The sequence below is a fragment of the Heptranchias perlo genome, chromosome 31, assembly GCF_035084215.1.
Source record: "Heptranchias perlo isolate sHepPer1 chromosome 31, sHepPer1.hap1, whole genome shotgun sequence".
Classification (NCBI taxonomy): Eukaryota; Metazoa; Chordata; class Chondrichthyes; order Hexanchiformes; family Hexanchidae; genus Heptranchias; species Heptranchias perlo.
In genome coordinates, this window is record NC_090355.1 from 15423712 (window position 1) to 15440673 (window position 16962).

The 16962-nt window shown below is 41.2% G+C and overlaps 1 protein-coding gene across 1 annotated transcript in view; it reads right to left on the reverse strand.

Moving 5' to 3' along the window:
• The window catches only part of LOC137300512 (protein Niban 2-like), a 175367-nt gene that overhangs the window by 83741 nt on the left and 74664 nt on the right, over window positions 1-16962 (reverse strand). Inside the window, exon 2 of the mRNA XM_067969614.1 lies at window positions 13029-13159. Coding sequence (XP_067825715.1) covers window positions 13029-13159 — 131 coding nt within the window. The remainder of the gene's footprint in view (window positions 1-13028; window positions 13160-16962) is intronic.

Genomic DNA, 16962 nt, shown 5'->3' on the forward strand with positions numbered 1-16962 from the left:
TAGTTACATTAGGAGACTTCTGAATCTTCCAGGACACAATGTTGATCGAGCAGGCTGGATGGGAAAAGAAATTTTGACAACTTCTGGGCTCAACATCGGGGACAGCACTGAGCCATTCAAAGTACAAGAATTGCACATTGAATCTGGGGTCTGCACTGCTCCAGCTGAACTCAGCCTGACTTTAAGGACAGTGCTAAAATTGGCTTTAGTGCCCAAACTGAGGAAGGGGAAAAAATGGGCAGCATTCTTGCCCCTGATCACTAGTGAGCCCCTATTGAAAACTGGACATTAGGAGAATTTAACAGAAGACAGATCAGGCACAGCCATGATACACCCCATGACCAAACAGCTCAATGACTTGTCTTGTCCAGGGCTTACACGTGGAAAATGACCGTCCAGATGAGGGTTTTCCCTGGACCACTTGCTTAATATTCATTGAAGGGACGACGGGTGAAAAGTTCTGTCTGGATTATCTCACGGCATGTCTCAGGTCATGTCGTGGAAGGAAGGCAAATTACCTCCACACCTTTGTTGATTCCAATCTATAAAATAGCTGTAAAATCTACTGAGTGCAGTATGAACCATTTCAATAACATGATCCGACAAAAAGTCTTGCTTATAATCACTTGACAGAACCAGATACGATAATGCTGTAGTGTTTTCAGTCAAACCTTGTGGCTGAACCAACCTCCCATCTTACTGCTCGTTGCAGGGGAGGGGAAGACAAGCCATTATAATGTTTGGAAACAAAAACCTAAAGCTTCAGTATAGATCATAAAGTTTGATCTTACACAATACCTGGAATTAGTTCAGTTAGCTCTCAGTTCCTTTTGGAAGGAAGGGCAGGGAGGAGGAGGTGGAAGAGGGGGATGCCTGAACCTGGTTGCCCATTTTAGGCAGATTAGCATTAAAGATTTATTCTGAACTCAGTTTTTGATCCGAAACCAGAGCTAAACATAGGACGGACCTTGATATCCCCAAAGCAAGGCAATGATTCAAACAGGGCTATATTTGGAAATTGTACAACATTTGGCCAGTTACTTTCCATTTACTATTTTCCACTGTGCTGATTTTAGTGCATTAGGGTTACATAGACTTGAAAAGTCTTACTGTGGTCTAGAGGACACTTAAACCACTCAACAGAAATCAGCTCAACTCCAGAATACAATGGACTAGTTCACGATAGAGGGTTTTCTTCCCGGTTAATTTCGAAGACCATCAAATCTTGAGGGCATTCAGTTTTTCACACCATATTGACAATTTAACTTACTATTTTCTTTTCAAATTAATTAATGGCAGCTCAGGCACACACTTTGAGTCAAGCTATCCTAATAGAAAGCACATTTTAAATAAGGACCAATGCCTTTGGGACCTTCTTCCAAGGTGCTTATCTCCCACATTGGTTTCTATGTATTGTGACTTGGATCCTTAAGTGAGTCTATTTCCATATGCACCAGATCACACTGTTAGGAGACAAAAGTTTCAGCTGCACTATGCTTCACAAGTTTCTTGTGTAGTACCTGCATTATAATGATTGTTGTATATTTGGGAAGTTGGAGGGGGGGGGCGGCATTGGTGAGAAAGAGAAGAGGTCACCTCATCCCAACACATTCCCCTCTACACAGCCAGCAGCATGTTCCAAGGTCTTATCACATCATGAGGTCCAGCTGCAATAACAGTTTAAACTAATGCAAGACACTTAATCTACTAAGAGTAAGCCATGCTCCAAAAAGACAGAGCAAGTCGTCCTTAAATGACCCTTCTCTTTTAATCAAACCCCTCAACTCTTACACCACTGTAATTTTTAATCTACACATATACAGGGCAAGGACAGCATTTATAGTGCTTTCAAACACAAGCTTGCATTCCATGATTGAAGCTTCTTTTAACGAGACACTTAAACAATAGTGCTCAGTACGTTTCGTTGAGAAGCCGAATGTAGGAAAAGCATTTTTTTTAAAAAATGGAATCCAGTGCATAACATGTAAACAATGCAATCAAAATCTTATTTCCAAATACCTGTTTTTGAAGTTCCACATCATCTACTGGTTGAAGGAGTCTACTCATTTAATGCTTTGCCTTTTCTGATGCAAACTCTCATTAACAGTGGCGACGAAAAGGCATTGACCTGAAATGTGAACCCTATTCTCCTCTCCACAGATCCTGCCTGACCTCCTGAGTGTTTCCAGTATGTTCTGTTATTATTTCAGATATCCAGCATCTGTAATATTTTGCTTTTTTGTGATAAATATGCTAGTCAGAGAAATAAAGCTCCTTCCAAACTCCAATCCACAAACTGATCAACTTGTTATCAAGGCTTTAGCTGCTCTGAACATAAATTTCCACTGGGCAAAGCTAAAGAAAGATGTTGGGAACACTGAGCTACAACTGCTGTCTTTTTAGAAAAAAACAGGAAAACATCTTTTTCGGATACCTTCCAAACTCCCAAGATGAAGAATGCATAATTTTATTTCAAAGTGTAATTTACATTCTGTAAAGTGATGAAGGGTACATTTACAGGACCACATCGAATCAGAGGTGAAGCAGAGCAAGACAGCCTGCAGGGGATAATCTTGTACTACTTCAGTTTGACACAAAATCAGTGCAATGTCAAAACTGGTTTGCATGGTGGTCTTGGGTTCTGTTGGATCCCCTAGACACTTGGGAATCCTACCTCATCATCAGTTTAGAAGGCAAGGATTCTCTGGCTCCTGCTCTCAACGTTTACATTTCTAGCTTTTGGGTGACAGCTCTGTGCATGTGTGTATCCAGGTATGCACAGAGCAGGAGACCTCAAGTTCCAGCCAGGCTGGAGCCAAGCAAGGTAAACAGGCTTCTCCCTGGCAAGTACCCAAACTGCATCTATTACTCTCAGACTTGTAGCTTTAGTGTAAATCACCTCATGTCTTAGCAATTGAGAACCACTTCAGTTTATCCATTGGAATGTGAAGTTCGGAATCGCTGGTCAACTACAAATAAATGGGGGAAAAAGAATGATGATATAGTTATGGAAGCAACCTGGATCATGCGCTATCAAACACTTCGCAGCTCTTGGATATATAGCTTTAAAAAAAATTGTAATGTCCCTACCTATTCGATTGGTGTTGATATCAATCACCTTTGTAGAATTATGTCAGGTGGCAAGAACATTGAGGCAGGAAGTGGTAACTTAGAACAACTAGGAGAGGGGAAATGCACCTCAACATTACAGTCTGATCCAGGGAGCTATTTAAAATAGTGTTCCTTGCATGGTTCAGAAGATTGATGAACACCTTGTGATGCATTATATACCAGACATAGTATTCAAACAAGCAATAAAATGGAAGCTAAATTACAGGTTTACACCACAGACATGGAGCCAGAACAAATTGTAGAGGTGACAGTTTAAAAATGAGTGACTGCCAGAGTCTGTAAACTCAATTTGACCCAATATCATTTCTTTGTATTCTAACATCATGGTAAATGGAGCCACAGCTAAGGTCAACATTTGGTAGTGGTGGACTGTGAGAGAAGGTAATGCAAGTTAGCAATGGGCTCAATTGATACTTGCCTGTCTGGTGATGCAGTATCCATCAGTTACTCGTGGAAAGTATGACATTCCTGCACTTAGTGACAACCTAAATTTTGTATTTTGTAAAGCTGGTGCCTAAATAATCTCACACCCATCGAGAAAGAATTCTAATAAAAATAAAATAACTACAAATGCTGGAAATCTGAAACAAACAGAAAATGCTGAATACACACAGCAGGCCAGACAACATCTTTAAAGAGAAAAGACAGATTAACTTTTGGGTGTAACTTGTGCCAGAACTGAAATTAAGAGATCAAGCATTTTATTATGGTTGGGCAGTAAAAGGAGACGGTGGGAGGGGAGGAGAAACAATAAATATTCCAACCAGAACGAGGGAGTTCATGGGTTGAAAGAGAGAACAAACTTGCATTTATATAGCACCTGACATGACCTCAGGATGTTCCAAATGCTTTACAGATAATGAAGTACTTTTGAAGTGTAGTCACTGTTGTAATGTCGGAAACACAGCGGCCAATTTGCACACAGCAAGGGCCCACAAACAATGAAATATATGACTAGATCATCCACTCTTAGGTGTTGGTTGAGGGACAAATATTGGCCAGGACACCAGAAGAACTCCCATGCTCTTGTGCAAATAGTGCCATGGGATCTTTTACGTCCACTTGAGGGGTTAAACAGGGCCTCGGTTTAACTTCTCAGGAAGCAGGAAACTGTTAGATGATATAAAAGATCAGTTCCGTGAAGCAGAGTGTGTAAACAGCTAAGATTGTGAAAAGCTCACACAAGGAAAAAAGAAGAAAACGGGAGAAGAAAAAAGCCTGAAGATGCAGGTGCTCTGCGAAGAACACACAAAATTCTAGAAACACACAGATGGTCCATTAGTACTGGAGAGAAAAACACACCGACATCATGGATGCAGATGCTCACCAGAACGGTATTCTGACGAACATCCACACCTGAATTGTTACTGCACTTCTCAGTCCTGATGCCGATAGACCCGCCCGACATCTCCAGCACCCACTGCTGTACAAAAATCAAGGTTAAAGCTAACTTTTGAAGTCATGTTAAGGCCAGAAGGCTGCAGAGTGCCCAGGAGAAAAAAAAAGTAGATATGGTTTCTGAAGTTTGCATTGAATTTGGTTGGAAGTGTAGCGAGCCAAAGATGGAGGGGTCAGAGTAGGCATGTGAGGGGTTGTTAAAGTGGCAAACCACAGGGAGGTCAGGACCACACTTGCAAAGAGATGGGAAATTTCAACAAAACAATCACACAATCAAGGTTTGGGCTTCCCAAAGGACAGGAGACTGCAGCGTGAGCAGTGAATACAGTATAGTAGATTGGAGGTAGTACAAGTAAATTGCTGCCTCACGCAGGAGTGAATGGAGCAGAGGACAATTATTTAGGAAGAGGTTTATAGACCTGGTGTTGCACCTGCTGCAGTTGCAGCTGGAATTTCAGGTGATGGCAGAATAAACAAGGGTGTCCAAAAAGGAAAGAGGGGAATACGTGCTTGGTGGTGGCATCATGTTATAGCTGGTGGAAACAACAATAAGTGATCTGGCAAACGTGGAGGTAGGTTGGATCCTGTTATTGTTATGAGAGTAGAGAGGAGCTCAGAGCAGAGGCAAGGGAAATGGGGTAGGAGTCAAATGGTCCTGTCAACCACCAAGGTCACTGTCCCACTGCATGATCTTGTATATCATCCAACAGTTCCTGCTTTTCTCAAAAGATGCAGTCGGTTCAGCAACAGAATACAACAACAAAAATCATTATAGAAATCCAGCAATCAAGGAGGCCAGTTGGTCCTTTGGATCAATGACAATGCCAGTTCTTCAGAGGCATCTAATCTACAATTCCTGCTACATCCATGCAGCCATAAATATTCAGGTGTTTAATCTCGCTCCTTCTTAAATCTTACTGACTCAGTTTAACCGAGGTTATTCAAATAGGTCAGCTTGCTACATTAATTTCAGAATTTATTCTCTCGATGTATTTTGAGTTTTATTTACTGATCCTTCTATGGTAAAAAATTAAGGGAATGGTGATGTTCAATTTACTCCATTAACAAGTTGTTAAAACCATGCATTGTATTTCCACCCCCTTTCTCTGAGGAAACACTTGGCAATTCACTCAATTACAAAACTGAGATGATGCAATTGCCACGTAATGAATGATGGGCAGAAACTGATTTCCTGTTGTTTTGTGTCATATTACAGCAGTGAGTTAAATCACTGCAAGGATGAACTGAGTGGGTCAGGGCTGAAGGAAAAATAAAGCAGCACTGACTTGCCAAGTTGCATCATCAAAATAAAAGTTGGGTTGCAAGTTTGTACCAAACTCTATTGTTACATTTAATTAAAAGTGAAACATTGAGTTTCTCGTATATCACTCAATGCCAACTATACAATTTTACAGAATAGAGTTAAAACTATAAAAGCTGCTCTCACCACATTCAAAAAATTGGAACATCAATCAAGTATCATTGTCTCGAGTAACTGATGTATATTTATCCAACCAGAACTCCTTTCCCCTGCAAGGCACTGAACATCTAAATATACAGAGGAACCCCATCAGTAAAGGCTAGCTGAAAGATGGCAACCGGTCTCTCCAAAACTACCTCTGAATGTTACTGGACTACCACTAAAACTAACACTCACTGAGCAAAATAAACCAATTAGTATATACCTTTACATTGACACAACTACCTAAATACAACAGAACCAAACAAATCATCACGGTCATATTATAATGAATGGTCATAACACACTCTTCAACCAAACAAGAGACAACTGTCTCCAACCATTCTGGGGTTGGAATGCATACAGTTGTGCACCACACAACTAGAAAAACCACAGAGTTAGCACCATTCATAATTTGGAGTCTAAATCATAGCGTGTACATACATCAAGTAAACAGACCAACATCACAAGTGAGTTATACAAGTCTCCTTCATGAGTGGAACAAACATGGCATTCAGTAGTTTTATCCAATCTTTTGGTTTTATAGGCAAGACACAGGACTGTAATAGGAGCAATGTTTAGAAACTGTGTGAACATTAATCCTATTTGTTGACTCCAATAAAAATCAGAATTAATTTATTTTCCACTTGTTTTCCAGACTCAAAATGGTGAGAAAAAGCAATGGATTCAAGTGACAAAACACAGTTTACAGAGAGTTAAGAATATCTGTGTTTGCAAGGTTTTGGTTTTGTGACTTCAGTGCTGTTTGTTTGCACACTAGCACACCCTTTTATCAGGCGGATTAGTGGTCTGAATGCGAACCTTAATCAACAAAAAAAGTCAGTCATTGGCAACTGATCCTGCTTGGTAGAGGATGGGCCCACACTCCCTGGAACAGCTTGGTACAATATAATTAATCTTCTTCCAAAGGAGGACATAAATCTCCATCACAACAGCTGCCAGTTCTGCATGACTTTGATAAAGAATCTGCTTTGTAGAAAATATTTCTACATTATTTGCTTCACATGATCAAAATGCCATTAAATCCACACTAACATTAATCTACTTTCAAACTGAAATATGCTAGGAGCACTTGATCTGAATTAAGGAGTCAACCCAGCATGAAAAGGTTCACTAACGACTGCTGTTAAAGAAACACAGTAGCTTTTCAATGCGAGAAACATCCAACAACCACCACTACCAAAACCAGATCGATTGTTAATTCACCTCACCACTGTTAATGGGATCTTGCTGGGCATAAAATGGCTGCTGCATTTACTTGCTTAACAGTCACTGCACTTCAAAGTAATTTATTGCATGAATTATTGTTTTTGAGCAATGCAATAAAGCAGTCTAAATGTGAGCCCTTATTTTGTTGTTATACTGCAGTGCAACAGTCTCGAAATAGAAGCTAGTTCTGAGTTGAAACAGTGATAATCGCTCCAAAGTTTAAATATCTCACTCTCTCTCAGAACCTGATCAGAGCACTGTTGCTATGATTGGGAGGGGACAGAAGCTACAAGGCAACTTAATCAGAAGAAACTTTAGCTGCAATCGATTAAGAGTCCTTCAAAATAACTCAGTGCTTAAAACTGATCAATTAGAGTATATTGGAGGGAACAGCCATTGCATGTAGCCACTGCCCAGTGGTGCATGTAATTTATCAGCTCCAGAGTTACAGTACACTGATAGCAGAGATATCTAAATAAAAACACTCAACCTACTACATATACAATGCAAAAAAACAGTACATTTAGAGCCAAGCATGACACAGGCCTTTCTGCACTTCAACCCTGCTGGGACCAAGTACAGAATGGTGTTCAAAAGCATGATAGGGAACAGTGAGTTATAAAAAAGGATTCTTTTCCCCTTCCTCCCTTGCTCAGACGATAAACAATTCCCATTACGTTCCAAGTCTTGACCCAAGTGAGAAACTGCTGTATGAAGTGGCACGCACTTGTCCTTGTTATATTTAAGGGATCACATTGATAACTTGGAATTTAACTGACTTTGATATTCAGTGATTACCAAAAGGATAACCTTTAAAAAAAAGTTCAAGGAAACTAACTGGCTTAAAGCTACAGCTTACACACCCTTTTTAATCCAGTATTCCAGTCATCACTTCCTCTTCTTGAACTGATTATTTTGAAGGTGCTGTTGGAAACAAGGGGAATATATATTCTCAAAAAGGTTTTGTGAAACTAGCATCTGCCTTCAACTGGATGACATTCCAGGCCTGTGTTCACTGAAGTAACTTGGGTGCCCAGCAGGCAAAAGGCAAGTTACCTGCATGAAAAACAAACATCCTTTTTGCCTTGAGTCAATGAATTACAGCATCTTGTTTGTTATTTAATTTGCTTGTTTTAAAAAAAAGGGACTAATGTGCGTTAAAGAGAGGGGACAATTTATTTACTATTTCATCACAACTGGGCACTTATTAACAAACACAGCTGTGAGCAGCACGAGAATAAAACAGGAACCTTGGAGCTCAACTAATCCTCCGATTGCTTCTGCATGACATAACCAGTGTCAGGTAAACAATAGCAAGTTCCAGAACCAACTTGTTTTCTCATGGCGCTGAATCTTTTTTGACAAGGCAAAACTACTGTAGTTGGTAAAAAAAAAATCAATCTCTCATCAAATTCGATTAGGCATGGCACTAGTGGTTTTGAATTAGTTCATGATACCTTAACGATTCTCCCCCTTCTAGTGGGGGAAGCAGTCTTGCCTCCATTTGGGTCTTCTTCAAGGCCCAGGAATTTGTAGCAGGGAAAATCATGGAGGATGAACCTAATTTTCAGAATTATACTGGTACCTTCAATCCTCTTGTCGCCTTCAGTCTCTAGTTTGGTTTTCCATTTCAATTCCTGAGTGGGATAAGAATCAGGCAGTGGTGTCTTGTGTGCCAACAGTTATGATCAGATGCTTCTCCCCACTACCAACTGGTTGTGTATATTCAACAGAATGTCCACAAACTGAAGATATTATCCAGTTTCCTTGCGCTAATCTAATCTGAAAGAGTAAGCAACCTTCTCCCAAACTTCTGCCAATGCTGTTCTAATTGCGACCACTGGGAGGAGCATGCCTTGGCTGATACATTGGGGGGGAAAAATTCCAGCCTCCCATTGCTGGCATGGTTCTATCCAGGAACTCGTCAGGCAAACCTATATTGTACCAATCCATGGAACGCTGCACTAGAGTGGCCCACATGGGAAGCAATGACCAGGAAAAGCAGGGGGAGGAAAACAATTATATTCTCCTTTAAACAGGATCAGTTTATAGAATGGGAGTATAAATAAAACCATCCCACACTGACTTCAACAATGTTTATTTGCAAAAAGGGTCAAACACATTAAAGTTCAATTCTGTTTCACTGTTTGAAAACTGCATTGGACAAAAATCTTCAGAAAAAAAATTGGCCAATTTTTGTTTCTAAACAATGGAGAAACAGTTCACCATGAAACTCCAAAAATGGCCCGAGTGCCACTATTTCCAAACAAAATCACCTCAACACTTTATCTGAACGAATAACTTCCACCCATTATCAAAATGTCTTGAACTGTTCCTTTTCTCATTATCAGGCCATGTTTATTTTATTGACTCTGTGGCCGGTGTGGTGAGTGAGCAGGGAAAAATATATGTGTCATATCTGCTGATGTGCGTGTGTGGAGTGACATAACTTTTAGTGATGTTATTGAAAGGCCACTAAAAAACAAAAATCCACTGCCTTAGAAGCGAGGCAAATACTTTCAATTATCCAGATATTAACAGCCCCATAATTGTTTTTTCAGGTGATCTCTTGTTCCTGCTGTAGCCTTTGGGAAACCAGTGCATTCACTGGGATTCACTGACTGTTCTCAGGACCGTAACCTTTTAAGTGCTGGATATTTTTGGCTGTTTGCACACAGTTACTTTTTAGTCTGATAGCAGCTAGTGTTCATTTTCAGACAAACAGAGTCAAGTAAAAACACATGATAAAAAAAGGCCGGGGCCAAAAATAAAATGGACTTTCCTGGAGCCGGTTGGAGCACGCAAATATTTGTCCCAGATTATCTCGGGATGGAGTACATGTACAGAGTGAACAATACTACGCCTTTCACTCCTTCCCTTCACACGAATGTAAATGCATTTCAAAATAGGTAGGGCAACCTCGAATTCACAACAGAAATCATACCCAAGGAAGATTCTTTTGAAACATTAACTGCCCCAAAATTAGACATTGGGGCAAACGAGACTCATCTGCAATCCTCTCCTCCCCGCTATCCACCCCCCCGATCTCCCTCAGCGGGATGGAGCGGTCAGTCTGCTGTCGATCGGGCGGCCTGCAACGCAGGAAAGTTTTCCTCAGGCTACATTTTTCAGCAGTTCCAAAGAACTGAATGTTCAGGAAAAAATGAGAGAAAGTGGCAGGGATGTATTGGAGGATAAAAAGGTAAAAGCAGGTGTCAGATGTAGCTTGCACTGAAAAATGCTAGAGGAAAAAGGTTGGGAGGAGTAGCTGCACCGTTAATACAAATTGATGCACTTGTCCAGCTTCTGTTGAAAAGCGTGATTACAATCAGTTCATTTACATGGTAAAATACTGCATCAACCCCACGCTTAAAAAATAATCATTCAACAACCACATGAAAACCAGTCGAGTGACAAGGCAGCTAGTTGGATGAGCATTTTATATTCTCTCGGTTTCTCTGGTAGCCACAAATAGGTGTGGTCTCAGAGGATGCTGCACATCTGCATGTTGTGGAGAAGCATGATGTGTTTCTGCTCTCCAACCGTTTTAATCACAAAGCAAGAAAGAAAAATGTCTCACAAACAGCAATGATATAATGACCAGATAATCTGTATCTGTTGTAGTGACATTTGTTGCAGGATAAATATTGGCCAGGAGACTGGGAGGACTGCCCACTCTTTTCTCTTTTTCGAATAGTACCATGGGATCTTTAATGCTACTGGTCGACCCGAGGGGGCAGGCAGGGCCTCAGTTTGACGTCTCATTCGCAAGATAGCACCTGTGACAGTGCAGCACTCCCTCAGTACTGCACTGAAGTGTGAACCTAGATTATGTGCTCAAGTGAGGCTTGAAGCCACAACCTTTTGACTCAGGAGAAAGTGCTCCTACTGAGCCAAGGCTGAAACCTGAATATACAGGGACCAGCCCCTCCAAAAACATGATGCAGCTTCGACTCAATTTTACTTCCTCTACCCTTTTGATTCACTTTATTTCAAGTAAAACTGATTACAGCTGCATCTGTTCTGATTAAACAATTCTATTTCTGAACAGTTTTTGTGTCGTGTCAAACACTCATTATTTGTTTCCTATCTGCAGTGAGTTCCATTAACATTCCAAATACTCTAAAACCAACTGATCAAATGCTTTGCATATTATAAACTCTGGGAACACAAATTAATGGCAGCACCTGGACTTAAAAGATTAATTTTGTACAAAGAAAATGGTAGATAAAAGATTCCAAAAATAAATTAAAAAGGAATGATTTCTCCATTAGACTAGGGAGTAATTAATATAATTTTAAAATATTTAAACACGTCAACTACGGAGCAGAACTGATTGCAAATAACTTCACCCAAACATTGTACAGGTGTATGATAACAGCAAAGGTTCCTCAGAGCACACAATTCAGGTCGTTAGCATGAGACGCTCAAATGTGCAGTCGCAGATTAAAGGGCCACAGGTGGCATGTAACATTAAATAAGGTTTCATGCACACTGTTCACGGCCTATTTGCTTAATGATATACCATGACAGTCTAACACAGATTGCTGGTGAGGAGTGAGCAGGTGAAGATTTAAGAGTTGGCCTTAGCATCAGGGCTATGGAATGACAATTGGCAGCAGATGAGTAGAAGTTAGATAACCTTAAGGTAAGTGTGTATACTGAGAGCAGTGGCATTGCAATGTTAGCATAGGTTCACTTAGATTGCATATTTTCGTCTACTAAATATAAAATTATTAATAAATAAATACTGTATAGGCAACTGACATACACAATATTCTTCTGGGGGCAAGTTTGTTTCTCTGAAGTTATCACTTCGGTCGGAAGACCAAGGAGAAGCAATATAAATTAAAGGATACAATTCTAAAAAGGGGTGCAGGGACAGAGATCTGGGGGTATATGTACACAAATCGTTGAAGGTGCCAGGGCTGGTTCAGAAAGCAGTTAAGAAAGCACACAGGATCCTGGGCTTTATAGAGGCAGAGTACCAAAGGAAGTCATGATGAACCTTCATAAAACACTGGTTCGGCCTCAACTGGAGTGTCGTGTCCAGATCTGGGCACTGCACTTTAGGAAAGATGTGAAGGCCTTAGAGAGTGCAAAAGAGATTTACTGGAATGATTCCAGGGATGAGGGACTTTAGTTACGTGGATAGACTGGAGAAGCTGGGGTTGCTCTCCTCAGAGCAGAGAAGGTTGAGAGGCGATTTGATCGAAGTATTCAAAATCATGAAGGGTCTGGACCGGGTAGAGAGAGAAACTGTTCCCATTGGCAGAGGGGTCAAGAACCAGAGGACAGATTTAAGGTGCTTGGCAAAAGAACCAAAGGCGACATGAGAAAAAAAAACTTTATACAGTGAGTGGTTTTGATCGGGACTGCACTGCCTGAGGGGGTGGTGGAGGCAGATTCAGTCTGGCTTTCAAAAGGGAATTGGATAAGTACTTCAAGGGAAAAAAATTGCAGGGCTACAGGGATAGGGCGGGGGAGTGGGACTAGGTCTTAGAGAGCAGGCATGGACTAGACAGGCCGAATGACCTCCTTTCGTGCTGTAACCATTCTATGACTCTTCTATAAGATCAGAGGAAACATTGCAAAGCTTCTTCCAACCAAAAGTATTTCGTCAGCTGACAAGTACAGTTTCTGTTTCCTCCCCCACCAGCATTCTAATTTCTGTCCATCAGTTGCTCCTCCATTCAAGTGCACATGGCTCATTCTCATTCACCTTCTTCCCTGAAGATAAGATTTGGTACTTTTGTGAAGTTTACAACTGACGAGTGAATGGCGAAGCAAACTCTCTCATTTCACTTGCCTTTCTTTGAAGAAGCTGAGGCTGCGGCCCACCATTCTCTTCAACCTCATACCGGATCTTATTGAAGAGAGCCAACGGATACTGCTCCTCGTAGAACTGAAAAAACTCTTCCAGAATCTTGCCCGTCCTTTCTGTAAAACATAAATCAGGCACAAAGTTGAGCGTAAAGAGAGTCAGGCTTTGAGTTGCAATGCTCCGACTCTAATGTCTTTAAACAGTGAATGTAAGCCAAAAAACCCTTCATCTACATCGTTTTATATACAGCTGAAAGCTTGAAATGTTTACAAATATTACATCCAAAATTTTAAATTTTCTTAATTCACAAATTACACTGCAGTATAATTTCACCTTCAATTGGCCAGAAAACCCAGGGAGCTCTCAATGCTGTATTATGACACTGTTGGAACTGAACCTTCTCTTAATTTTTCCCCCCTTGGTTAGAAATTCTGTAGTTATCCTGAAGGTTATGCAGTGACTGTTAAATAAAATGAGGCAGTCCAGGCATGCACAATCAAAAATAGGTAGATTTTTTTTAAATGATATCCATCCCTGACTGGTGCTGTTGTAATAACAATTCCTTCAAGCACAATGCACTGTGTAACAGTGAGAGCTGACTTTCAGGAACAACTTGATAGCATTGCCTACTGTTTGATGCAGTGTGAAGTAAATAATGCACAAGTAAAGGGACAAAGTGTGAAGTTAAAGATTTTAATATAGACTTTATTGAAACCAATGGGGAGGTCCAGATTTGGACCCAGACTTGTTATTGGGATTTAGGGTGCAACTGTACTCTAGTTTTAGCCGTGAGGTTAAATCCTTTTGTACAGTGTACCAGTCTTCCAGAATTCAGGTGCCAGTACAAAGTTGTCTCAATGCATAGCATTGTAATGTCGTCATACCCACACTGAACTAGAGTAAACAATTTTACAACACCAAGTTATAGTCCAACAATTTTATTTTAAAATTCACAAGCTTTCGGAGGCTTCCTCCTTCCTCAGGTGAATCTCCGAAAGCTTGTGAATTTTAAAATAAAATTGTTGGACGATAACTTGGTGTTGTAAAATTGTTTACAATTGTCGACCCCAGTCCATCACCGGCATCTCCACATCTTGACCTAGAGTAGATTGCTCTCAGTTCCGTTTGCGCAGTCTTCCAAAAGGATATTTCACACCAGTAAGAGTCTGAATATCCATGCATGTCCCACAAGCATCTCTTTGCAATTCCCCTCTTACCCAGATCAATGGCAATCTGCTTAATGGGCTGTTGGTTCAGCATCCATGTGCCATGCTCACACTGATGGGAAAGCGTTGGGAAGGTATGTATCAGCAAAGAGGTCACCAGAAAGAATGGGTTTTGGATTGAGTTTCAAACGTGAAGTCCCACCAAGAAAAACTAGATTTAAAGAAAAAAAGCTCAGCTTTACCACATATTTCTTTTTAATGGTTCAGAGCCAACTAGCTGGCCAGATTTTTTAGAACCATTAAAAATCTTCAGGTGATAGCATTAGCCTTCCGTGCATTTGAATACAACTAACATTTATATAGCACCTTTAATGTAGCAAAATGTCCCAAGGTGCTTCACAGGCACATTAGCAAACAAAATTTAACACCCAGCCACATAAGGAGATATAAAGGACAGGTGACCAAAAGCTTGGTCAAAGAAGGTGGTTTTGAAAGAGAGTCTGAAAAACCAGATAGGGGTACAGAGGTGGAAAGGTTTAGGCAGGGAATTCCAGATCTTAGGGCCGAGACAGCTGAAGGCACAGCCACCAATGGTGGAGTGATTAAAATCGGGAATGCGCAAGAGGCAAGAAATGGAGGAGTGCAGAGATCTCAGAGGGCTGTAGGAGGTTACAGAGATAGGGAAGGGCGAGGCCATGGAGGGATTTCAAAACAAGGATAAGAAATTTAAAATTGAAGTGTTCCGAGAATGGGAGCCAATGTAGGTCAGCGAGCACAGGGGTGATGGGAGAACAGGAGTTGATGCGACTTAGGATATGGGCAGCAGAGTTTTGGATGAGCTCATCTTAATGGAGGGTGGAAGATGGAAAGCCAGCCAGGAATAGTAACCTCCAGCCACTGGAATAGTCCAGTCTGGAGGTTACAAAGGCATGGATGAGGGTTTCAGCAGATGAGCTGGAGGTAGGGCCAGACATGGGCAACGTTATGGAGGTGGAAGTAGGCAGTCTTGGTGATGGAGCAGATATGTGGTTGGAAGCTCATCTCGTGGTCAAACAGGACACCAAGGTTGCAAACTGGTCTGGTTCAGCCTCAGACAGTGGCCAGGGAGAGGGATGGAGTCGGTGGCAAGGGAACAGAATTTGCAGTGGGGACCGAAGACGACGGCTTCAGTCTTCCCAATATTTAATTGGAGGAAATTTTTGCTCATCCAGTCATTGATGTCAGACAAGCAATGTGACAAATGAGAGACAGTGGAGGGGTCCAGGAAGGTGACAGATAGAGCTGGGCTTAGTCAGCGTACACGTGGAATCCGACGTCGTGTTTTCAAATGATGTCGCCAAGGGGCAGCATGTAGTTAAGAAATAGGAGGGGGCCAAGGATAGATCCTTGGGGGACTTGAGGTAACGGTGTGGGAGCGGGAAGAGAAGCCATTGCAGGTGATTCTCTGACTACGACTGGATAGATAAGAATGGAACCAGGTGAGTGCAGTCCCACCCAGCTGGACGACAGAGGAAAGGAGTCATGGATTCACTCTGTCCCACCATCCTAGGAATGCGAGCAGCCAAAGGATTAGCCCATCTTAATGCAGCATAACAGTGGCATTTGTCGACATGGCAAAGTTCACTGCAGAGAGATTTGATTCAATCACAGTGAATGTTAGTGGTTTGTATTTCTTAGTAAACACTCCCTCATTGGATTCTGCAATGAAGTTTCATCCCAATATGCAGACAATATAAACACATGCCTGAAGCAAAACTCAAGGGAGTCTTCTACAGCTGCCTCCAAGTGTTGGCCTGTTTCTTATGGTGACAGAAGAGGTCATCTTTCCCTGGGAGCCTGTGCAGAAGCAATGGTTGGTGCAATGTAAACAATACTGCTGTGGGATCGACATCAGGATTGATTTATAACCATCACAAAGCAGCCTTTGTTACTTCTTGGTCATATGTGTTATGCTTTTTAAAGGACAAACCATTCTGATAAGTTCAGTCATATCATACCAATGTAATTTGGATACCTTCCTAGTTCCCATCCTCTTGATAGACATTTGGAAGCTGTCCACAGGAAATGATGAGGTTGGATAACAACACAATGTCAAATATTGTAACATGACCCAATGATTGCCACCCAATATGCACAATAGGATATTGGGCGATTAAATTACAAGGTGATCTTTCAATTCAGTTCTTCTGCTGAAGTTAGAACTGCAACAGAAAAGCAAGAGACTGGAGATTAAATTACTGCCTTAACTCACTGCCAGCTACTTTTTGTTTCAATATATAAATACAAAAGAATCGTTCTGCTTTTAGAAAATGTGTTCAACTTTGTTTATTATGCAATAGTGCAGAATTGAGCAGCACAGGTGACGTCAGGAACAGGAATAGGCCATTTAGCCCCTCGAGCCTGTTCCACCATTCAATTCGATCATGGCTGACTAGTAACCCACCTTAGCTCCATATCCCTAATTCCCCTACCTAACAAAAATATATCAATCTCAGTTTTGAATGTTTCAATTGACCGAGCCGCCAACAGCTTTTTGAGGAAGTGTTCCAGATTTCCACTACCCTTTATGTGAAGAAGTGCTTCCTGACATCTCCCCTGAATGACCCAGCTCTAATTTTAAGGTCATGCCCCCTTGTTCTGGACTCCACCCCCACCAGCAGAAATAGTTTCTATCTATCTACCCTATTAAATTCTTTAATCCTCTTAAACACATCAATTAGATCATCCCTTAACTTCTGTACTGAAGGGAATAC